Source organism: Taudactylus pleione, unplaced genomic scaffold (assembly GCF_031769625.1).
Source record: "Taudactylus pleione unplaced genomic scaffold, aTauple2 ptg000336l, whole genome shotgun sequence".
NCBI lineage: Eukaryota > Metazoa > Chordata > Amphibia > Anura > Myobatrachidae > Taudactylus > Taudactylus pleione.
Genome location: NW_028284737.1, coordinates 5,597,318 through 5,623,576, shown reverse-complemented (window position 1 = coordinate 5,623,576; position 26,259 = coordinate 5,597,318). Strand labels below are relative to the sequence as shown.

The 26,259-nt window shown below is 43.0% G+C and overlaps 1 protein-coding gene across 1 annotated transcript in view; it reads left to right on the top strand.

The window, feature by feature from the left end:
- The window catches only part of MTX3 (metaxin 3), a 41,990-nt gene extending 24,697 nt beyond the window's left edge, over nt 1–17,293 (top strand). Inside the window, exons 4-9 of the mRNA XM_088443884.1 lie at nt 2,602–2,694; nt 3,445–3,627; nt 5,122–5,198; nt 11,502–11,659; nt 13,049–13,137; nt 16,951–17,293. Coding sequence (XP_088300010.1) covers nt 2,602–2,694; nt 3,445–3,627; nt 5,122–5,198; nt 11,502–11,659; nt 13,049–13,137; nt 16,951–17,061 — 711 coding nt within the window. The 3' untranslated portion in view covers nt 17,062–17,293. The remainder of the gene's footprint in view (nt 1–2,601; nt 2,695–3,444; nt 3,628–5,121; nt 5,199–11,501; nt 11,660–13,048; nt 13,138–16,950) is intronic.
- Nucleotides 17,294–26,259: the final 8,966 nt, after the last annotated feature.

Here is a 26,259-nt window from a genome sequence, read left to right as displayed (position 1 = left end):
GAAAAAAAACAAAAAAAACAACAAATCCTATGCAAGAGACAGTCACATACATTTAAATCCACACACGATTGCGAGCATGAGGTTCTATGCAGAATATAGGTGCAATAAGCAGGATGAGAGTCACATACCTGAGGGATGAAATTAAATAAACAGATGATTAGTCCATATTCATGCAGGGTAACTGTTTGATTAACTGTTATGTAATCACACTTTGTGCATTTAACACTTGGTGCTTTTAACCCCAGCTGCAAATAGCCCCAGCTGCCCCTAGACTGAATATAAAGGAGTGGTATCCCTTGATTAAGACAGGCTACAACTGGCTACACCTTGATCGCCTCAGCCTAAAGAGCGCAGCCCTGCCTGAACTCACCATTGCCCGGTTCTGGAAAGTTCCACCCTCCCGCTGCCGTTACTGGGTATACGCTCGGGGAGGGAAGGGGAATGGAATGCAGCACAGGACGGCACTGGGAGCAGAGAACCCTAGTGCTGGCCCTGGCTGTGTTTGAAAAAATGATAGAAGCTGATTGGTTGGTATTTTCTCTCTTTCTCTCTTATCTCTCTCCAAGGTTTGATACACTTCACCCCAATGAGAGCTAATGTCTCAGTGTCTCATACGTTGGTGTTGGCTATTGCACCTTTGTGGTAGTGCTAACTTGCCACTTAAGATTTACCATATGCTAAAGCGTAACCATTCTCATTGTAAAGAGAACACTACCTTTTGCAGGTTAGTTTTTTTTTTTTTACAAAGAGCCATCAGCACCTCTAGCAGTGTAAATAAATTATCCATTTATGCATCCTTTCCGAGACTAATGTATTTCTCTTTGCCACCTAAATGCATTCCATAGTGGAAGGGCATTAATCAGATAACAGATATACGTGTCCGTAATTAGAAATGTAAACTTGTAAAATAACTTACTGTAAATGAGACTCCAACAAACGGCATTTTAGGTTGCAAAAGTTTGAATGAATTGAGTGTATTATCTGAGCTGTAGGAAGTATCATTATGTGGTCTGTGGTGAAAGTAAAAATAGGTTTACAAAATGCCTGGCAGAGCGTCTGCTGACATTACCAACAGAAAACTTAATATAATGGATAGAGGTGGATCCTCTGATCCCTTAGGAAGACACACAATAGGCCAGCACACACACACATGTAGGCACAGACTGGGCTAGTCATCTAGCGCTGAACACCTGAAGGTTATGGCTGTTTAAGGTGAGACAAGACATCGCTGCCTCTGCTAAGCTTGGTGATGGTGACATTGCCCAATTTGTTTTTGGCTGCGTAATATCCACATAATCTATGCGCTGATTTTTGTCCAGTTCATATTTGACCCTCTGCCATAATAATGGGCCAAGTGTATACATATCCATAGGCCTTCCTATATGGATGTACTAAGCTCTGGAAAGCCAGAGCTTAGTACATCTCTCCCTAAGTGTGTAGCACTATATGAATCTGGAAGAATGAGAGGGTGATCGTATCATATACTGAGGACAAAATCTGTTGACATGACAGACTAATATATTGTTCTATTTCTCTATTCAAGAATGTGGGAGATGTGTTCATTGTATATACTGTACTCTGTATTAAATGAGAAATAGTCCTGGACAATTTGAAGGCAGCGGTGGAGCAGTCTTTCTCACGGTCACAGCAGTGCGTGTTTGGTAAGGGAGAACTATGTCATATCTTTCTGATACCTCTTCACACCTAAGTCCTGGGTCTGATCCGGGTTAACACGGGTTCAAGTTGTCACAGCTGCTCAAACTCCCTTCACACCGCAAGTTGGACCCGGATCGTCCCTTTCACCCAGATCCCGTGTCTGGCCTGCAAAACGAATAGTCATTAAAAGTGGATGTTACAGGCTCCCAAAGATGAGTCATGAAAAGCTTGTAGGCATAACCCAGCCCGGGTCACCCCTTTTATACCCCTTTCACAGCCGAAATGACATGGTTTATTGCCAGATCGACCTGGGTCGCGGCTCAGTGTGAAAGGGTCCCTGAAAAATAACACTGATGGAGTGACCCGGAAATCCAACCCTGGTAGCGACCAGGGTTGGACCTAGAAACGACCCGGGGCACGATGCAGTGTGAATGGTCTGACCTGGGTCATGCCTAAACTGAGCTGATAGGCAGCCGTGGAGCAGTCACCACCCACTTTTTATGACCTCACAGGATTAGCAGGGCAGACTTGGTTTGGAGTGAACAGGGCCTATCAAGAAATAACCTGGGTCGAAGGTGCAATGTAAACAGGGTCTGACCTGGGTCTCATCCAGGACTGACCTTTTTTCAAAATCCTTGGTCGGACCTAGGATTTTTGTGTTGAAGGGGTATTACACTGCAGCATACCTGGTTGGGTCCCTGGAATAACCTTGGTAATGACCAGGGTCGTGGACCTGAGACACATAATCAGGCTTGACCCTTTCACACTAAGGCTCTGTGTGAAAGGGGTATGAATATAAACAGATCTGCCCTGACAACCAAGGGAGCATGAGATGTGATAATCTACAATATGAAAAGCAAATATCTTTGTACCTGTAGTAGTTCTTTAAGGATTTGGCAGATAACTGTACAACAAGCTGTGCATAAAATGTGTTATTTGTTACAGAAATATAATGCTGATTATGTGTTATCGGCAAGAGAAGGATCTGATACATTGGCATATATTGCGCTACTTGAGGAGAAGCTCCTTCCTGCAATGGTAATTATATCTTCTTCCTCCACTAGGGGGCACAGGGATTACTCTGGGTATAGCCTGGAGAGGACAGTCTGGACACCAAATAGTTACTGTTTTTATCCCAGCAGCACAGGCTCCCTTGCCCCCAACCAGTTTGAGTTTGGTGCTGGCAGGAGCGGGCACCATTTGCTTTTTAGGCACTTCTGCTTTCTGTGGGAATATCACTATTCTGAAAACATTTTTTATTACTTTAATAAAGACCTATAGTTTTTTATTGTTATTAAATATTTACTAATATAGAAACTTTTTAATTTTTAATATGTTGCCACTTCACCCCAGTAATAATCACATTCAGATTTTTTGCTACTTTAGATCCCTCTGTCCTATCTGTAGAATGATTAGATTTCTTCTATATTGATGCCAACAGAGCTGACTTTTAGGGAAGCTCGTTCTAGGTACCTGTATAACGCGAGATTCATGCACTGGTTCTATTGCTTGACCTTGACACCTGCTAAGGCTCTCTAAGAGTGATAATAGATTAATTCAGCATTCAGTAAGGTTATGTTTAGGGGCACTTGTGCAAAGGGTTAATGCCTTACTAAACCATGCACACTAGATGGCATATTGGACTGGCAGGCATGGTGTGTTCAGTATGTTTTCTCTGTGTACTGAAATGTGATCCTTGTTGGCACTGATTTATAGCTGCAGTAACCTTGCTGTACTGGCTGCTGATACTTCTGTTCTTAGCAGTAATCGTTCTCCATGTTGTCACAGCTGCATACATTTTGGGTTGATGATGAGAATTATTCCCATGTTACACGGCCCTGGTATGCGTCACGGACTCCTTTCCCGCTAAGCTTTTACCTGCCTGGTAAGCTTTCCAGAGAAGCTCTGAATAGGATCCTGGTGACAAGAGGACAGCCTCCACTGTACAGGCTGAATGACGTGGAAGCTCAGGTAACTCTGCTTTCTGCGAACAATAACCAGAAATCCTGTAACCCACTCTGTACTGTGTCTTTAATAAAAAAAAAATTTTTTTTATATATATATAGGTGATGAGTATTTCACTTGGTTGTACACAACAGAATGACAAATAGGTGGTGGTAAATTTAAGGCTCATACACACGGAACGATAGATCGTTACGATGTGAACGATATATCTTTCATATCGGTATGTAATGAACGAGCAACGATGCACGCTCCCACTGGACGATAATGATATCGGGCACGCATGCAGGCCAATCTGGACGATATCGTTAATTTTCTATATAGGAGAACACAATCGTTGGTCGTTCATCGTTGGTGAAAACGTTGGTGTGTGGATGAACAATATCGTTCATCCAGCACACCAGGAACTTAAAGGGAGATCGTTCAGCGATATCGTTCGCTGAACAGACAGTCTTTAAAAGATGTGCTATTGAAATGTACCAATTTTTTATTTATTTTAAATTCTATTTTCAGGCCTGAAGATACTGTAACTGCGGTTAATGTTTGGACTGTGGGAGGTTTTTGCTCCTATGCACCGCAGACATCCTGTCTGCAGGCCTATTGAAGTAAAACTGCTCTAAATTATGGATTTTTTTTTTTTTTTTTTTTTTTTTTTCTTCATCCGGGTATTTGAACTTTTACCATCACTGTGGATGTTACTAGTAGCTCTTCTGTTTAAGGCAATGTTTAATAGGGGTTTAGTTGTTTAATTTAATGTATTTTTAGTCATGGGTTCAGCTAAATGATTTGTCTGTCAAATACGCAATTAAGCCTTCAAAACAGAAGTCTAAAATGATTTACAGTAATATTGGCTCGCTGGGGCTAAAATAAGTAATTATCAAATTGCTCCGCTTTGTGGATCCAAAGATAATACTGTAGCAGAGAAATTCTATAATGGTTAGAACAAGTGATTGCTTACTGGCAGTAATTCTTATTGACAGAAGGTATAATAGAAAGCCATAAATAACATAAAGCAGATACTGACTTTCATTGATTTAACCTACACTAGTCCTTGTAGGTTAAGAAGCACCAGAGTAGAGAGCGACACCCCAGGCAGGATTGAGGAACTGCACGGGTTTTATAGGTGCAGTGTGCTAGAATAAACTATGTCTTAGCACTGTATAAAGACCCTGCATCTACTGTACCGCTGGCAGTGACTGGTTACCCAGCATAGCATAATATTGTTCTCCTATACTTGCTTGGAGTTTTGTGCTTTATCTGAATATATCTTGTCTACTGCAGTCAATCGCGATTCCATAATAGTTTGTGGATCGTTTCAAAATGTCAGGGTATTTCATAATGTGTTCTTCACTGATCCTATTTTATTCTTGGGGAAAGTATAGTTAACAAAATATTCTTAAAGGCAAAAAAAGATGAAGCATTATTTATTATCTTTATGTGTTGAGTCTATGCTGTATGTAAGTTTTGTCTTTTCATGTGGGTTTCTTTTTGTCCTTTTTATAGATTTATAAAGATGCCAAGGAATGTCTGAATCTCCTCTGCAACAGACTCGGCACATCGCAGTTCTTTTTTGGGAAAATGTAAGTGGCACAGCGGTTAGAATGTTGCCCTGCAGCGTCTGGCCCCCTAGGTACATTTACAGCCCAAGTTTTTATTTGCGTGGGGTTTGTATCTTCTTACTCTGCAGCTGATTCTTAATGGAGCATACACACTAGACGATAAAAGTGAACGATATCGTTCAACGATATATCGTTCATATCATCCAGTGTGTATGCACCAAATTACCAATGATGCGCGCTTCCGCGGGTCACTAACGATGTTTGCTGTCGTGCAAACATGCAGGCCCATCTTACGATATCGTCCAGAGTAAGAAAAAATTAGGTGGAAAGCGCTGCACAAACATGCATAGAATCAGAAAAGTGTAATAAATCACTTTTTAATACACAGTAATACACAATAGTATGTCTCCAGTATGATGATAAATGTCTGAAGTAGCATGGAAAACTGCTAACAAATATATAATATCACAATACCACTGGATACAATAATAAAGAATGACGAATAAGTAGTAGATAAAATGACTAAATAGTCCCCCCTACATAAAAATAAAGTCACTAGTAGGACCGTAATATTTGTCCATAGGAAAAAAGTTTTTTTAAAAATATATGCTTATAAGCCACACTATAGATGAAGTGATGGTGGCTTTGCTAGATGAATGAATAAGGACAAATGATGGTTATTGTTAGCTGATTAAATGTCCACATACCCACAGCGTTTCCTCAGGTAGACAGACCTGTCAATGCCGCAATAGATATATCCTCTGGCAGCACAGTGGGATCGCTGTTCCTACCAGCTGTATAGTGACCCTGCGGTCAGTGCTAGGACCCGTCCTCTCCTGTAGATCTATCCGTGCCGCACCAATGTGAGCCCTGTCCTCACAGCTGAAGTCTGCTGTGTTGTGGAGAGGAAATCCTACACCACACAGGGCGAGTGGGTCACGTCAGGAGTGTCAGCTATGCGGCAGTACAAAGTAGCATTGCCGGTGAATGCGGCTCCACGGGACAGCAAGCAACAGCTCCAGAGATGTGGGAGTGCACAGGTTGAGCAATCGTATTCCCTTTAACGCGTTTCACCGCTAACAGCGGCTTTATCAAAAAGGCAGAATAACTTGTCCATGTCCACAGTGGGGTTTAAATAGCCTGTAATTGGGCTCAAACACCTGTCGGTATTTGATTAATTCCCAGGTTTAGAATAGCATACCAGGTGCAAGTAATTCCATATCCACCATTAGCATTGGTAATTCCAGCAGCAAGCACATACTATTATTTTATTATTCATCTTATTATCTTAAAAGTGGCGAATAATGAATAAACTAAAGAAAGAGGGAATACATAACAAAATATAAAAAGATATATATAAAAAAGCATTCACATTTAAATGACAATATGCATAGATATATATTCATAAAATACAGTACATAAATGTATACAAATATGTATATACATATGTCAATTCCCAAATGCATGTATCCAGATGAAAAATTGGTAATATATTGGATGATTTGACGTATTATACTGTAATGAGAGAGTTAAAAATTATTCAAGACCCAATCGGCTGCACTCATTTGATACAAGCCAAATGTATATTTGGATTATCGCAAAGGTTGCAGAGATGGTATATTTATAAGAGGGTGAGGAAGCCACCATACAAATCATACTGGCAAACGAAAAAAGAATAAATACAAGGAATTATTAATTCCTCTCAAGCCATTCATATAGAGCAGAGAAATCCAGATACAAAATTAGATCTATTCGTATTGAACGTATATTTCTATAATACACATATAAACGCGTATAGACAATGCCCAGCGATTAAATCTAAACTAAAAGATATTTTATAGTAGTCAAAATATCATACACATTTATAAAAATATCGTACACATTTATACAAGGACATGAGGGGAACCAAAACAGGATGAATATCTAACTATATCTCTAGTTTGCTGATGTTGAGAAAAATACATGTATAGACATAAATATTGATAAAAAGGGTACATGTATATACTAGAGTTCATACACAAAGCAGATCTACAATACCCAGCAATAAAGTCTGAATTGAAGGATATTTAATTGTACAGAAGTACCATATGTATGTATAGAGGGAAGTTAAGAGAGAACAAAGGGAAATAACAAGAAGAAAGGGATAGCTAGCTACATCTCTATTCAATCATACATCAGATGGTAAATATAAATAGCAAAGGTAAACATAGGTACTCAGGTATACTAACCCTAGAAAATACACAAACCAAGTGTATCCAGGGTGAGCACCTTGAGTTGCAGAAATAAGTGTGACGGGAACAGTAGAGCATATGTTTAGATGAATTCAAGATCTATTGTCTCATTGAGACCCTGCGGGCTTAATGTCTGCATTTTAAGAATCCATGCGGCCTCTTGTCTGCATAAGTGTCTGAACCTGTCACCGCCCCTTGGCATCTGTGGAATCTGCTCTACCCCCACCCAGGGCTGTTTTAACAGCAGCGTGGTCCCTGGGCAAAGCAATGCACTGGGGCCCCTACCCACCCATTCACATCAGTCCCTGCTCACAGGGTAGGGAAGGCTTGACTTTGATGGGGGGTGGGAGCCACAGGGCAGCGAAGGGTTGCGGCACAGGGGTGTGCACAGGTGCAGGGTAATAATATATGTACATTGTACACTGGCAGCAAGCCAGGCACAGTGAAACAGGACAGAAGGGGAACTATCTGCCACTATGAAATCGTGCCGGGCTGCTTGCTGCAACCCGGCAGATGAAATGGCGCCTATGCATAACCCCCACACCTTTACCCCATTGCAGCAAACCCCCAATTTCAGTCCTGTATCTATTGCATATCTAAACCCCACAGCCTCAGTGACTTATCTCCACCTCTGCATCATCAGTGCCACAACCTCAGTTCTGTACCCCTCCCCTGTATATCCCCCCCAAAAAAACTCAGTCCAGCGTCCCCCTTCTGCAGAACCCCATCCCCTCCCACACACAAACACACACACACATCTAAGCCCCACAACAGGCCAGGGAGACAAGATCATCCATTCCCCCTATCTCTCCCATACTTCTGACACCCCAACAACTATCACCTCTCTCCATCCTCAAATCCCCTATACTATCATTCATCCTTCGCCTCATGGTTCCATCCTGTAATGCGATTCCAGACCATGTTGTAGTGCCCAGCCTCCTGTCAAGCCCCCTCACCCAGTTACTTATGCGACCATCTCACCCGGGGCCACATGACCACGAGCCAACAAATTCCTAGACTGCTAGCATCCTGCAATCCCAGCATTACCTAGGGAGTATAAGTTCTAACCGCAGTGTACCTTCACGGCTCCCGGTAGTGCCGCGTCACCCTCAGTCCCACGGAGCTCCTGTAGTGGTTTCAATAGAAAAGAAGCAGAACACACAGACTCCCGGCTGCCGTGCAGCACTCCTGTGCCTGACTGCAGCGCCGCTCCTGATTGGCTGCCATTCCAGAAGCTATGATTGGCCGGGGTGATGTTTGTTATACTGCCGGCACTATTTCATTGTGCCGTGATGCAGCAGGCAGCCCGGCCAAATAGGTACCGCTGCCTCCATTAAATATGGTGGAACTGGGCTAATGGGTGGTCCGGTGCACCCCCGGACCACCCCCCAGTTTCGCCTATGCTTGTCACCCGGGGAGGGGGAGCGGAGAAATACAGTGCGTTGGCGGCCAGTCTTTAAAAATATCACTAATTTACAAACAGGCCCCAGCTGCAGGGGGGCAGGTTGGTGGGCCCCTTAATCTTCGGGCCCATGGGCAACTGCCCAACAAGCCCAATGGAAGAGACGGCCCTGCCCCCACCACCTTTAGACCACTAGGGTTACTAGAGTGATGTTCCAAAAAGTGTATAGGTACACTATGGTTGACACATTTCTTAAGCAAAGATTCCTTGAGCACAGACGGAATATTAAGTGGCCTGATTGTACGACCGATGTAGTATAAATTACATGGGCATATTAACAGATATATCACAAATTGCGAGTTACAGTTAATAAATGACCTAATCTCAAATTTAGTTGGAGCCACCGAAGCCAACACATTTTTAGTTTTATTTAGAATATGAGAACAAGTGATACATTTGTTGTGATTACATTTAAAGCGCCCATAATGGTTTTTCGCACTGAAGTAACATCTGGGTCATGTTTGCTACTAAAAAAAAACTGGGAGCTAAGATGTTTCTTAAATTTGCGGCCTTTTTAAACACTAAAGATGGTTTGTGTTCAAGGGTGGTCTTCAGGATAGGATCTGTTAACAGTAGCTTATAGTTGTTTCTCATGATACCACATATTTTATTTGCGGCTACATTGTATTTTCCAGGGTGCCTGTTCAGGGATGTGGCAGGATGACATCACTGAACAGTATCGTTAACGATATAGTGAAGCCGGATTTATTACTTTATGCTAATGCGAAAATCTGTAGGGTGAATGCGGGTGTTCGTGTGCCTACAAGAGGAAACCAGTACCGCCGTTTGATTCTATAGTATGTGCACTTGTACCAGTTCCATGGTAGGTGCAAGAGATCTGACAGAAATGGGCTTCCCTTCCCCGAACGCACGACTCAGAATCTCATGGAGCTTATGAAACACCCACATGTTCTGTGCACTCTACTTGTTACCACCACAAAACGCCCATTATCCCAGAAAGACTGATATCACTGCGGGGAAGGGAATCTGTATGATTCAAACCTAAGCCTAGAAACGCCACCTGCCCCCCCCCCCCCCCCTTCCTCCCCGCGGCTATCTGTTCGATCGGGATGCCGGACGCAGGTCTCCCGGCATCGATAAAATGACAGGCATCAATGACGCCTGTCATTTAACCCTAGCCGGGATTAAATAGTCTAGAAGTCGGCAGTCGGGATTCCGTCCGCCGGCTTCATAAACGTATACCAGGGGAAGAAAGTGATAAAGTGGAGAGGGAGAAAGTACCAACCAATCCGCTCCTGTCATTTATCAAACACAGGGGTAGATGTAATAAGCCTTGGAGAGAGATAAAGTACCAGCGAATCAGCTCCTGTCACTTTACAGGCTGTGTTTGAAACATGTCAGTTTATCACTCTCCAGGGCTCAGTACATGTCCCCCTGAGTTCTGTACGACTCATAGGATGGAGATGTGCAACGATCTGCGCATGGGGCTGATTTGTTGAGAGCAAAGAAAAAAAAAAAAAACAAGTAACTTTTTATCTGGAACAGACCATGTTGCAATGCAAGGGGTGCAAATACATGTATTATTTTGTATGCAGGGTAAATACTGGCTGCTTTTCAATGTAGCCCACAATTGCTGCATAGCTGTATTTTTACACTGCAATTTAGATTAGATCTAGACCTTTTTTCTTGTGTCCCTCCTGCAGCACAACATGGTTTTGCCCAGGTGCAAAGTCACTTGCTGTTTTTTGTTTTAATTTAATCAGATAAATCTTTTTAAATTGGTTTTGAGTATGTAGTTATTTCACAAATTATTATAAAATGCATATGCAACATTTGATTTAATGTTACAGGACTTGAGTAGTTGTATATATTTTAAATATTGTTGCTGATTTAGCCTTTTGCGGATGTATCTTGCCGTTGTTGGCACTGCTCATGCAGTGTACGCTGTTAGTTATGAGCATCTATTGGCGATTCAGAGTCGCATGCAACTCTGTCACATCTGCGCTTGCAGCTGAATGGGTGTAACGGGGCAGCAACTGGGTATTTGCACGTTAGCAAAGTGTTCTGAGGGTGTGTGATGGGCGTGTGTGCAGAACTGATGCCTACGTTATGTTGCAGAGATCTGACTGATTTTGGACAGAACCCTTGATAGGGCTGTGCAAATGCATTTTTATAGTGACGACTGCCGCTTCCACGAGTGGATGGATGGGGGCAGTGCGGCTGTCCCCATAATGAATTTTAAAAAAAGCTATTTTTATTTAAAGAGGGCATTGCATCATAAATCAAGCCATGGTCATGATTGTTTTGTTAGGTTCCTATCCACGTGCCGTGTGACCTGACCATCGCAGGTAAATTAGCAGCAAGGTTCACATATGGAATTACATTGGCAAGATTGTATTAATTGCTTTCACCGTGTTTTGGTAACATAACTGTACACCTGGTGCTTTGTTGCTTTCCCTGACTGATGAGGGACAACATGATTGAAAAGCACAAACGGAGGAAAGAAAGCATTGTACAGTATTTAGTAAAAGCTGCAGGAGGTGCAGAGCCTCGTTCCAGCTTTAAAGATGAGTAAGTGTTTGTGGGTTTAATATTTCCATAATAGGTCTTGTCCTTGTGACCTTACTACTGCAGTCATTGTGATATCTAATCGGTTTTATTGTATTACAGACCTACTTCCCTCGATGCCTTTGTTTTTGGCTTCCTGGCCCCTCTCTATAAAGCTAAACTGCCCAAAGTCCAGTTACAGCAGCATTTGAAGCAGCTTCCCAACCTGTGTCAGTTCTGTGACCATATCCTCGGTGCCTATTTCACACAGAGCGCTGAAGGTATTTCTACGTTTTATATGTGATGTGGGCTGAAAGATGGAGGGGTTTATTACACAGCACTGAGTATATGACTCTCATTCGCTGAGAGATGGAGGGTTTATTACACAGCACTGAGTATATGACTCTCATTCGCTGAGAGATGGAGGAGTTTATTACACAGCACTGAGTATATAAAGATGGAGGGGTTTATTACACAGCACTGAGTATATGACACTCATTCGCTGAGAGATGGAGGGGTTTATTACACAGCACTGAGTATATGACTCTCATTCGCTGAGAGATGGAGGGTTTATTACACAGCACTGAGTATATAAAGATGGAGGGGTTTATTACACAGCACTGAGTATATGACTCTCATTCGCTGAGAGATGGAGGGTTTATTACACAGCACTGAGTATATAAAGATGAAGGGGGTTTATTACACTGCACTGAGTATATAAAGATGGAGGGGTTTATTACACAGCACTGAGTATATGACTCTCATTCGCTGAGAGATGGAGGGGTTTATTACACAGCACTGAGTATATGACTCTCATTCGCTGAGAGATGGAGGGGTTTATTACACAGCACTGAGTATATGACTCATTCGCTGAGAGATGGAGGGTTTATTACACAGCACTGAGTATATAAAGATGAAGGGGGTTTATTACACAGCACTACGTATGTGACACTGCAATGGCTGAAAGGCAGAGGCATGTATTACACAGCACTGAGTATATGACTCTCATTCGCTGAGAGATGGAGGGTTTATTACACAGCACTGTGTATGTGACGCTGTAGTGGTTCAAGCTTTAATTTCATACCATTTAGAGGTGATAAAAGTGCAGTATAGACATTTGTGATTACATTGTAGCACTGCCTCTTTGCGGTGTATATTGCATATTATCCGGGCAGGAAAACCTTTCCTGTTTTTGCTCATATCCCGTAGGGGTGCAAGCAAGGCTTTCCTCCTGTAACTACTCGCATTGTGCGCAGACACACAACAATACCTTGCACTGAATTGAATCTCCCTCTTCATTACAACATGCTTTGTGATATTTTAAAAAGTATTTTTCTAGTAAAAAATGTTGGTTTGTGTCATGTAACAGTTATCAACAAATAGAATAGTTGTGGCGTAATAAGCAGTGGTATTACCTTCCTAGATTATTTTTGGCCTGGTATTTTGTCCAAAAATAATCTGGCAGTTAAAACACAACAACCACTGCTTATTACGCCACAACTATTCTGATTCAGAGGTGCACGCAAGGCCCGTGGAGGCTGCGATCCCGTACGCAGCGGTTCTGTGATAATATGTACACATTAGATTAGATTGCACGTCTGTTACTTTTTTCTGTCCATACTAATCTTATCTGTTCTCTGCTCTTACCTGTCTCTGGTCTGACTGTATAGGCTCCTCTGCTGCTGGCCTGGAAACAGTAGATGCAAACTTGCAGAAACTGACACAGCTTGTAAATAAGGAGTCCAACCTAATAGAAAAGGTTATAACATCTTTGCTTCTTTCTCCCTCTAACCCGCCCCCCCTCCCGCAATCGGAGCTTTGTTAGCGCTAGGTTTGGTTGTGTGTGTTTTGTGCCGTCCTGTTCTCCAAGCTTCATCACTGCTGCAAATAGCGCTGCGTTTCCAATGTAGCCATAATTAACTCATGCAAAACTGGAATATACATGGTTCTTCTTCTTCCTTTAACACATTAATTGAGAAAGGTCTTAAAACACTCTAATGGTTAAAAACGGACACTGCACTTGGGTGCAGATTTGCATTATATACCAGCAATTAACCCAATGTAAGGTTAACATCTCTAGTGCCAGTAAGGCTATACGTCACTTTTAAGATGCACAAGTGCAGTGAAAACCTCCCTCCGCTCTGTCTGCACAGGTGCACCGGTCAGTGGTGGCAAGAGCACAGATTCTTACTTGGTGTGAGTTAGGTGCATGTATGAACCTACTTATGTAGCCACATGCTAAAGCCAGGTTATGTTTGTGGGGCTTTATTATATGGTATATCATTTACAGCGTGTTTTATGATTCAGTCCCTGTTTTTAACAGGATTTTTCTCCCTGTGAAAGGACTTTATTTTTCACATTCTTACAGGTGTCGAGGAACAGTAAGGGGGTCCAAAACATGCACCTTTTTTAAAATGAGCCAGGTGTGTGGATTTGGCAAAGTAATAGGCAGCGTTTTGTGGTTGGTAAATGAGCCTTAATGACAGCAGATGTCTTGTTGCAGTGTTAGACATAACCCTCATTATCCAACATATTTAAAGTTTAATTAAATTCAAGATCGATGTGTTTTGCTTTGCTGTTCTTAGATGTACCTGTCCCTTAACACTGGATACATTTACTTTGTGGACTGAGCTAATGTTTAGGAGTGTGTAGGAAGCTGGGTCTCCTGCATATTAGGCAGAACATCCATGCTGCAATGGTTCCTACCAAACTCATAAGCTGCAGCCTAAGTGGATGTGTGTGGGTGACAGATCTACTTTAAATGCATTTCCTCACATTTCTTAATTGTCAGAATGCATCTGTGTACCCCTCTATCCTATCCTATCCCTGCTGGATGCTACCATACTGGTGATGAATGCTGTCTCACTTGTGCCTGGGATACTATTGGTATCTTATATATAAAATTCATTGGTCTGTTTGTTATGCATTCAGGCACCCCTGCACCGATTGGGATGAAACCATAGCGAGGTGGTCCAGTTGGATTCTGGCCAGGTTTTATGGGGTTAGGGTCCTGGTCGGACCTCCTGTTGGTGTATGCTGGGCAGAACTATGACCCGGGGAGCCTGTTATGAGCCTTCCTCTGGATGGATTTGTATGAAAACTTCACAGGGTGGGTATCATTGGATCCCAGAAGACATACTAGAGGGTTGACGTCCCGGTCGGACCTCCCGTTGATTTACGCTGGGCAAAAGTTTAACCCGGGGAGCCTGTTCTGGGCTTATCACTGGATGGATTTGGATGAAAACTTCATAGGGGTGGCAATTGGTCTGGGATGAATAACTTATTAACTTGAAGATTTAAACCCGGGAAATGCCGGGTTCTTGATGATGTATTTTATTAGCATGTAATGTGGTGGTTCCGCTCTCCCTACGCTGTACAGTGTTTCTCTGCATTGGGACCTTACATTACTGAATTACTCTGCGCTCACATTCATAAATGCAGTCATGGTGACAGGCAGCACATATATCATCTGTTCCAGGCAGTGTATCCCTTCCTTCCCTTCACTTGTTAGATTAATTAAAGGTCCGCAGACCATGCTGCCTTTTATGTATGCGTGGATAAGTGCTGGGTACCACTTGGCATGCTTTCCTTGGGCATTAAAAGCCTCTCTCCCTCCACTTATGACAGTCTTCCATTGGAATTAAAGCTGCAAGGCTAAATGTAATTGTGAACTAAACAATACACATCTGTTAATGCTATTGCAGCTTAGTCACATTTGCAAATCAGTGTTCATCTGGAAAAGCATTTCCTATTTCTGAGAACAAAGTAGGTGTGAAGAGACGCAGCAATCTACTGGCACAGCCACGGGACAAGTCTCTCCATTCACCAGCCTGAAAACCTCTAACAGATGATCTCGGAGAGCAAGCCCTTTGTTTGTGCTGAGAATGTGATTGATGCACCATTGCACAAAGCGTGCTCTGTACCCTGCTGGCATACCACCATGATTATATTTTGCTTAGAAACTAGTCATATTTTCCAATGGTGAAAAAACAAACAATTTTCTCAATTATGCTGATTTCAGTGGCTACAAATCTGCATCCTTTACGTGGGGCTGTGCTGATGTCACCACAAGAGAAGTATCTATAAACAGAGACTACACACGGACTTGCTGAACGCAGAGTGTTGTCGCTAGGAAGCTTCTTGGATTCCTCATTATTACAAATTTAAAGACACACTAAATTGTTACTGTTTCTTACTGTTTTCTCAGTCACCAAAAGCTGCTTCCATATCAGGCTGTTATTATTAATGCATAATGATGTCTGGTTGCTGATCAAGTGTCGGACTTGTCAGCTCTCTTGGCTAAACGGGTTGTATGCCCACCTGCCACGAGCGCCGACCTCTTGTTTATCACTGTACAGAGAATTGAAAAGAGCCGATGGGCTCAGCGCTGTAGTCGCAACATGGGGCTGATTCTGTCGCATAGATCTCTGTGCACGGGTGCAAATGGCGGGTTTTCGCATACAGCGCATGCATAGATGGCAATTTACACATTTTTGCATATGTCTGTTTTTATTTTGAGTTGTACGGAACTGGAACTTATCTGTCTTCCCTTTAAATGGGTGTTTCGGGCAGGAAGGGGGCAGCGACTGGGTTTGAATGTCGTGGGCGTGAATCTTTATTGCCGTGCGATTCTGAGTCGTGTACAGGGAAGGGAAGCCTGTTACTGATGTTCTCTAGTGTCTAGCATGGGACTGGTGCAAGTACTGATATTAATGATGGCGGCTGGAGTAAAATCAGTGAGCGTCACGGCCACCCGCCTGCAGGCGCACAGATCCTCATATTAGCTGCACGGAATCTGGCATTAGCATAGGGTAGATCAGAGGTCGCATCTCTGAATGTTGCCCCTTTATTTGAACGCAATAAAAAACAAACCATCCGCATTTATTGCCGTATGATGTCTTCAATCCCTTTTTAAGAAGTTGCAAAACCTCCCACAGGAAATAAGAATTACCCTTCCCACTCTCAGAATGGCTGCAAGCTGCACTTTCTTTTTTCCTAGGGGGGACTGATACTATATGAATGAAAGAAATTAAGCTGTGCTCTATACTATAATGTTGTCTTACAGCACTTTATTTTGCTGTCCAAGTCAGTGATTATGAATGTGGAACTGGCTTTCTCCGCACTATAGCAGCATCCAGTAATCGTACAACTACCTTCTGGAGAGCGCAGAGCTCACCCACATATAACAGCTGCTTTAGTCAGGTTCAAGTCATTGCCGTAGAGCCTGTGGAGATGAAGTGTATTTAACGGTTTTGTTTGTTTTTGTTTTTTTCTTTTTTCAAGTTTTAATAAGTGTATAAAATACTGGAATCTGATTGGTTGCTTTAGGTTACAACCCTTTTTTTTTTTTTTTTTTTTTTAACTCCTTTTCATAAATGTATCCATTGTTGTGCTGGCTACGGAGATCCAGTGTCTTAATTCAATATACATGTCATTGTGACCAGATTTGTACATATATCCCGTGCACACTATTTCCATTCATTATATGTATTACGGTAAGGTACAGTAGTTGCTTTCCTGGTCTGTGTCTGAATCTCAACCTTGGCTGACTTTAAGTTGTGTTTTACATTAGATGGATGATAATCTCCGGAGAAGCCCGCAGAACCGCCCCCAGACCTTAACAACGCTACAGCCTACAGCTTCTGTAGAAGCCAGAAAGTCTCCCCAGCTCCTTACACCGTGACCATGCTTGTGACTGGTATTTGCTGCTAACCAGCTGCAGCCGGGAAGTGTTGTCTGTTCTGCCTTATGGCTGATGGTGGTAAGGAGACAGCGTATTCTTAGAGATCATACTTTACAAACCTTTTATATGGGATCATGATTGAAGTGCAATACCCTGATCATTAAACCTTGCCTGTACTATAAAGTGCTAGGCTAATATACAGAATTACCTGTAAAAAAAGGACTGAACAAAACCGTTTTTTTTTTTGTTTTTTTTTATTGAATAGTAATTGTTGTGAGTAATAATCTGTGGCTCTCCAGCTATTGGGATAAATAGGGACTTGTCGTTCTACAAAGGGCTGGACAGCCAGTGGTCCTGTAAACCTGGCTGGAGCATTCTAGAATTGTCAAAAGTAAAAAGTAAAAAAACAACAAAGTTCTATTTTGCATTTAGATGATAGATTTGCACGGGCTCATTTCTTCCACAATATTTTTTGTAAAGAAATAAGACCTCAAAGTTTAACTTCAAGAATTATGAACATAGAAATATTTAATATAGATAAAGGTTTTAACTAATCTAGGATAACATGAATTTATTGTAGCAACGTCTGAGGGGTTTGGGTACTTTATGCGTAAGCATTTACACGCATGTCAGTGTTCATAGTAAGTGACTACAGATTCTGCGCATTTTATTCATGTAGTATAATTGTATCAGCCACTAATTAATTTGTATAAAGAAACAGAATTCCCATGACAACATTCATCCAGCGCTGACGTCTTCCCGAAACTATATAGAAATGTCAGACAAGTGTAGGTGCTGTTAAAGAAACCATTTAGGTTATGTCTATCATTTTCTAAGATGCAATAGAGAAATGATACATACTGTAGTATCTGATTGATTGCTATGGGAAACCCCTCCACTTTTCATTTTTTTGAAGCTTTACTAAATCTACCCCCATGTAATGAGCTACTGAAAGTGATAAACTGCATTAATTGTAATTACACAATGTTAAATAGGATTTCTACTTTTGAATAAACCCCTTAAATGTAGTCAGCGGCCCCTCCCTTATGGCCTTCCTCATTACTTGTAGCCAGGAGCAACTGTTTGTTACTGGTTGATATTCACCCTGGGGATCTCTGTCCTGTGGAGCTCTATTATATTGGACTGGATGAAATGAGCCCTACAGCTGTGTGAGCTTGGTACATCTGCTGTTACAGGAGGACACATTAAGGGGGTTGTTCAATAGTGTACAACCCCGCTTCCACCTCCTATGCATTCCAAAAGGGAACCTCCCTAAATAACTCTTCCCTCGCTACTGGAACATCAGGGACAGCCCTGCAAGTTGGGAGATACGCGCCAGTGCTCATTATATTCTCCAGCCTTGGCTGCATGCCGCTGTCTCCTGGGTTATCAGACCAAGGGGGCAGATGTACTAAGCTCTGGAAAGTGATGAAGTGGAGAGTGATAAGGCACACATCCACTAGACGATTAAATTGAACGATAACTATATTGTTATCGTTCGATAATCGCTTGAACATCGTTTGAAAATCGTTTGCAGTTTTTTTTACACAAAGTCTAAAACGACCAGCGATGTGCGCTCCCGCTGGTCGTTTAGACATCTATCATCGTACAAATATGTTGTACAACCTGACGATATCGTCAGGTTCAGCATGTTTGCAGATGATTGATGTGCCTACACTGAACCATTGCTCGTTCAGTGAAGGCACATCACAGACACACGACTGCACGATTACAATGTCGTAATCGTGCAGTCTTTTGCCTGTCGTCTAGTGGATGTGTGCCTATAAACTACCAACCAATTGGCTCCCAACTGTCATTTTTCAAAAACAGCCTGTAACCTGACGGTTAGGAGCTGAGTGGCTGGTCGTTTTATCACTTTCCAGAGCTTAGTACGTTTCCCCCCAAGGCTGATAATAGAGCCACAAGTTGTACTTTGATGGTCCTATCTAACAGATGTTGGCATTGGGGACTATCTCCAATAGGCAAAGCTTAGTTGGGGCTGTTATCTGTATGTTAATGAATGTACGTCCTACTGATTGAGAACTTAGGTGAAGAGGAAGAGAAAATAGGAGCCCACAGACGTTTGTGGCACGATTGTCCCTTTTTTTTCATAAAATAGATTTTTATGACATTCCTTGCAAAACTAGCCGATTATTTTGTAAAAGATATCTTTTTATACGCATTTTGATATAGTATACACAATGCCTGAATGTTTCCTATACTATTATTTAAAAAAAATATATGTTTTATCTTTGCAGTATTTTATTCCTAGTAGAATTTAGTTTGCATTGCCATTATATTATACTAATGGTTCAATCTGCTAAATGCCTACCATTTTAGTACAATAAAGGGAGCTGGAAATAAAATAGATTATACTCTTCTAAACATATTTTTACTATTGTAATATATATATGCTGAAATACTTGTGTTGGTCTCTTATCCACTGTTTGAGTAAACAGCAGAGGCAGGTACAGTATGTAGAAGCGCGTCTGACATGTAGCGGGTAAGGAGTGCTAGTGGTTGACGCGGACAATGGAGGAGGCCCATTCACCTCAATACGCTCCATTGCAGTCTTATGGGGAAAATAACGGATTGCAACGCTCACAACCACAAATGTTTTTGGGTATGGTCATCGTTCCAAAAAATTGGGTTCCGTTCCCGTATACATGCTTCTATTAGTGTAAAGTGGGTAAGTGGCCTTAAAAAGGTGGTTGTTCTTGGGTCATGTCTTATTATATATTTTGTGGTATATTATTATTATTTCTATTTGAATGCCTTTGTTCCCCATCCCCTTTATTGTAACCTCATAGCTGCACTAGCTTTGCTGTTTTTCTTGTGCCAAAGAAGATGTTATTGTGAGCGTATAATAGTACATCCAGGTAACTACTAGAAATCTGGTGCAAACAAATAAGCTACAGAAATATGTATATGTCCTGAAGAAGCCCCATAATTATTGTATGCGGGGTTGTTATGTGGTTCTAAAAGCTCACTGCTACACTTTCCATGTGTACATCCATCCAGTGTGCGGAGATTGAAAGTGTTACCAAATATTCTGCACTGACTTCAATGCAGGATAAAGCACTCGCTTGTCCTAAGCTCTATATTTTACTAGGTCACTTTATTTTTAGGCTTAGCATAGTATTTACTGATCTGAGTGTTCAAAGACATTCCCTGAAAAGCACTGCGCAATATGTTGGTAAAGCTGCCTATTAATTTTTATCAATACAGCACCATGTTTATATTTTCCAAGCTAGCCTAGAACACACACACTGGCCAAAAGGGCATCTATCCCAATCAGGGATGAAGGCTGGGTACACACGTAAAGATTTCTGTCCAACCATCCAACTAGTTGATTGGTTGGAATGAAAATCTGGTAATGTATGAAAGCAAATGGCAATCAGCAATTTGCTCCCAAACGCCGGAAAATGGCTAAAAACTGTTGTTTGAACAAATTGTTTAAATTAAACATTTAACAAACTTGTCTGACGACCATTTTCATCTGTTTTTTGGCATTTAGGTGCAAATTGCTGATCATCATTTACTCCCATACGTTACCAGATTTTCATACCAACCAATCAACTAGTTGGATGGTTGGACCGAAAATCTTTACGTGTGTACCCAGCTTTAGGACACACACATGCACTACAAAGGATAATTGTTTCATAATATTTTAGCTTGTTCACCATCCATACAATACATTTACGTGCAATACACAGTGTATATAAACGTCACTCAGGGACATGCATGCATGCATACATACATACATACATACATACAGACATACAGATGTGTCCATGTACTATTGCTGCAGTTGCCGCCAAACAGCCCTTTTCCACGTGCCAGGTGCCATGTGACTTTTAGTCAGCAAACCGCTTCAGGAGACTGCCCCAATTAATTTTATATGCGACACTTGTATATCTGTGTGCAGCTGTTTGTCACATCCGTTGGCGCCGAAGACACATTTTCAGGGTGAAAAAGACGCTGGTCTCACTCGTGCCAGTCCTCTCGTGTCGCATGGTGTATTGAGGCTAGATGTATGAGAGGACACATCTGTACAACATAACCTGCATTTTATCCTGAGGGAGAGGGAACCTGCCTTTCCTGGGATGTGTTACATAGATTGGATTTATCACGCAATTTAAAAAAATAATCTAGTTTTTGTCAAAATAACAAATGATCGTTTCTAGAAGGGGAAATGAACTGAAACCAGAAGGCATTCCCATTACGTGTATTCTGGTGTAGTAATGCTGTAGCTCACACCTTGCAGAATACCCATGTTGGAATGGAAGCATGTGCTTTGTGATTGGGTAAATCTGTCAAATAAACCCAGAGGTTGTAGTCACTAAATATAGGGTATAGTTGTAGAGTTGAACCCATGATGGCTGTAATAACACCCGCATTGCGTCCAAACTGAATATTCGCTTACATGCAGTGAGTTGTTCAAATCTATAAGACTATACCTCCCCTATTCATAGGGGGTCATCATTCTCAGTACACACTGTCACCATCCCTATCCTTGTCTGAGAACAGGCGTATCTTCACACGAACAACTCAGCACGAAATCCCGCCAATATGCCCTCACTAAACTTAGCCTATGTGTGAGTGCCCCATTACCACCTAGCCGCACCCCATCAGGAGCAGGTGGCAATATTGCACATGACCTACTGTAGAATAGTGCGCTCGGCACTGGAGGATGTGCAGTGCTGATACATTCGCAAGATCTATCCGCTAAACTGATTTGTATTCAGATTTGCACCAGACCAATAACCCTTTTTAGTCTTTGTTGGATTATTTGCCAGCTACAGTCTTTAGCAGTGTGGTTGTGTCACTTACCTTTGCTTCAGAATTTATTCTCTTCAGAGATTGGCTGTATGCAGCCTCCTATAAACTTCCAGTCACAAATCAAACATCATCGTTTCTAAACTGAGTAGCATTCATTTTTTTTTACTATAGTGTCCAAACCACTGACTGATGGATAACGCAGTGGTGGCTGAAAGTGGTAAGACTGGGGACTGTATAGGCTGGGCACACTGATGGAAATGTTCCTGGCATTTCTTCTGTAAGTTCTAGATACGCCCTTCGAGAAGATGTATCTAACAAATGGAGACACATAGGAAGGGTTCATATTTATAAACTAGACCTTTTCAGTCCATCTGTCTATTCTGCATCTTTATACCTGTAACAAAACAAACAAATGTCCACAAAAGACTTCCGTATACTGTAAATGAGTGGCCTCTGCTGCCGCCTTTCCTATAGGTGTCCGTTCTCCTACATATAGCTGCACAGGGGCTAATGTGGCGATATGTATATTATTTACCCCTGACCAGTTTATAAAAAAAAAAAGTAATGTCTGTATGCATGTCATATTATTTATTGTTCCATATAAATGTACCGTCACACTGTATTCTCTTATTCCAAATTCAAGAATGTATTTTTTAAAACGGGAACACAAATTGCATATGTATGAATTTATTTAATTGCAAGGCAATTCATGATTTACTTATGTTTTGGTGATATTAAATTATTTTATTTGTTTCTGAATAAATGACTATGTTGAGAAAAAAAAAATAGTTTTGCTTGTGTTATTTTACTCGTTCAATTGTCTTTTTGTAAAGTACGTAAATGACAGTATGTTTTAGTCGTCACTTTAGGCTGGAGGTTTAACACATTTGCACTGTGACAGCCATTTTGGGTTTCTTTAGTCTTCCGTGCATGTAAAGCACACGTGTTACAGTTCATCAAAGCGGTCAGTGTGATTTTTAAATAGTATAACCTGCCTACACACGGTTTCATGTACTGTAGTCTGTACAATTGTTTAATAATCTCCTTACGCAGTCCGTCTCTGCTCATTTTAATATGAAATTCGGTTACTTCTGGTCTCCAGACTACATGGCACAGGTGGTTTAAATAAAGTTTATTAAAAAAAAATGGGAATTTCGATGTAAAACCTGCTACCATGTAAGGTAGTGTCACTAATTGTATCTGTCACACTATACACCTACAGCTGACAGGCAGTAGCCTTATAGGTATGGTTATGATGCTGCAGATTTCAGTTCACCGCTGCAGACTGATCATTGCAAATTCTGTAGCTTACTAATAACATTGACCCCTCAATATGCGACATATGAGTTTTAAAATGCAGTTAGTATGTTCAACCTACCATAAATGCTGTCAACCTGCCAAAAATGGATCCTGATACTCCAGAAGTATGTGATTATGGATATATAGGCAGTTCTGTTAAACAAATCTCTTTGTGTGAGAGGACTTGTCATTTGAAGTCTGTGTAGTGGTTTGGTTTCAGTTCTTTCTTAAACCGCCATATTGTATTATATCGCTAGATGTTGTGGTTAAAACATGTCAGGTAGGGAGGCCGATCCCCGGTCGTTTTTTCAACCCCGGGAGTTGGGATTGAAAAACGCTCAATTTCTGGATACCCAGGATTGAGTTGTTCATGGGGCGGACGCGGTTAAAGGGTCAGGCCGGCGTGGGGCTGTGCAGTGTCACCTCTGGCGTCACGCTGCGCACAACCGGGTAGCGTCTGAGCGAGTGCTGCAGCTGCTCAGTGCTACCCGACATTACAAAAAACAATAACTAAACGGCGCAATAACAACCTGCGCTCATTAATCGCGAAATCCTGGGATTCAAATTCTGGCAATTTTAGGCCAAAATTCTGGGATACTGCCGATCCCAGGATTGGCCTCCTGAATGTCAGGAAAATCTGTTTCTACCTCAGGGTCCTTAGGGATCCACAGGGATACCTTGGGTATAGGTCTTGGCTCCACAGCCATGGGCACCACAGAGTTAAAGATGTCCTCCCAGGATGCACTGGGCCCCCTCCTATACCCCGCCCCCAGGCCAAGGCACCTCAGTTTTCAGTAGGTGCCCGGCCGGGAAGCTGGGTCATCGCAGAGGGGGGCTGTGTAACAGCCCCTGAAGATCTTCAAGAGCGGTAGCATAGGACTGTCCAGCGGACGTCCATGCTACCGCTCCGACACACCCGCCGGCGCCGACCACCGGTAGTGATCCGGGGAGCTCGGCGGGCTCTTGGGGGTTCCTGCTAGTAGAACCTCCGGGGGCCTGGGACTGTGGCCGGGCTTACGGGGGGCAGCAGGTAAGCAGCGGGCGTCTGCGGTAGGCGCCCGCTGAATCACAGTCCGGCGTCCCCAGGGCTGGGGGCTTCCTGGGGACGGCAGTATAGTGGAGCCAGGCGGATGCCTGCGCTCTCAACTAGACCACCAGGGATACGGGGCTGGAGTGTTGCGGAACACGCTCCAGCATCCCGGGGGGTTAATGGCCTGCCAAGGGAGGATGCCTTCCCTGTAGCGCACAGGAGGCTCCTCCCCATCACTGCTGTCGGCGCCTTATATTAAGGCTTTGGCGGGCTGAGGCAGTGATCCTCCTCAGGCCCGCCTCCCTTCATCCTCCGGCGGCCATTTTATGCAGACGCTGTGGTGACAGGGTGCGGAGCCTGGGGTGCCCCTTACATACCTCTCCTCCAGTAAAGGTCAGCGTATGTAGCGCTATCACTGCCAGGCTGTAAGTCTGTGTAAGTGATAGTGCACTTAGTGCAGCGTTTCTGCATTGTATGTGACTTTATGCTAGCTCTGTGTGCCTGATTTTTCTCCTGTCAGCCATTTTAGCTATCCCTATTTCTTCCTCTTGACCAGCCCTCTCAGTGCCAGTACTGTCAGGGTAGGAATTTACCTCACAGTTTATGATTTATTTCTGTGAGAGGAGAGTCACATACCACTATGTCCAGTGAGGACTCTGTTCCTCTCCTATTTTCCTGCTCCAGATGTAAAGCAGGTGTGGGGGAGGGGGCGGTACTCCAGGATGGGTTATGTGCTGCATGTTTGGCTGTCCCTGGTAACTCTGCTGTACCCAGCACCTCTCAGGAACCACCTTGGGCTTGTTTTGCACAAGCCCTGACTGTTCTTGTAAATAGGCTTGCAGCCCCTCCTACGTTTCCACAATTGGGGTTTGCACAGCAGGCGGTAGTCCCGCCTCCTGTTCTGGGAGTTCCGGGACCGATAGTAATGCAGTACCCCCCGCAACAGGTCCTTAATCAGGCTGACCCAGGTTTGTCTGATTCTGGGGTGCGGAGCACACAGCAGGATCAATCCAGACCTGCTAAAAGACCGTTATTGTCATATCCATCCGCTCAGGATGATGAGGATGACTGGTCGTCTCATGAGGGCGAAATTCTAGATTTGTCGGACACCGACACTCCTCAAGCAGAGGCTAAGTCTAGTATTTACATTCCAGGCCTCATACGGGCAGTCCGTGCGGCCATGGTAATTACTGACGACAACTTACCTGCAGCGCCTACTCATGCTTATTTTAAAGAGGTTAAAGGAGCTGCAGCAGTTTTCCCCCTATCTGGTCAGCTAGTTGATCACATGGAGGAGGCCTGGAAATCTCCAGGAAAAAGATTTCAACCTCACAAGCGTCTGGCACGTACTTATCCCTTTGCGGAAGATTATTTCACTAAATGGGAGTCTCCTCCTCAGGTGGATTCTCACGTTACGTGCTTAGTAAAGAGCGCAACTTTGCCTATGCCGTCTATGTCTTCTCTGACGGATACTACAGACCGTAAGGTGGAGGTGTGTCTTAAGTCCATCTATTCCCTTGCTGGAGGAGCATCTAGACCAGCTATGGCTGTCTGCTGGGTGGCCCAGGCTATGGAAAGGTGGGCGGACGCTTTGGAGACATTCGCTTCTGAGGGTACCAGCGAACAGGTTATGTTAGTGGGTAACCTTCGGGATTCCGCTACGTACATTAACGAAGCAGCTTTGGATTTGAGCCTGCTTACTTCTAGGATTTCTGCGGCGGCTGTGGCCGCTCGACGCTCCTTGTGGTTACGTTCGTGGAGGGCGGACGCTGAATCCAAGAAAGGCTTGGAATGCTTACCCTACAATGGACAGGTCCTGTTTGGACCAGCCTTGGACAAAATAGTAGACACGTTGGCGGCTGCCAAATCTGCGTGTCTACCCTCAGCCCCGACTCCTTCTGGGTCTAAAAATCCATCCTTTCGGCCCTATCGCCCTCCGGGAAAACCTAGGGTTCAGTCCTTTCCGAGACCTTCAGGTCCCAAAAAGACCACTAAAACCAAGAAGCAAGCTTGGAGTACCAGACGTCCAGCTGCCAAGCCGGACGACAAACCCTCAGCCTGACGGGTTGGGCCTCCCCTTGGGGGAT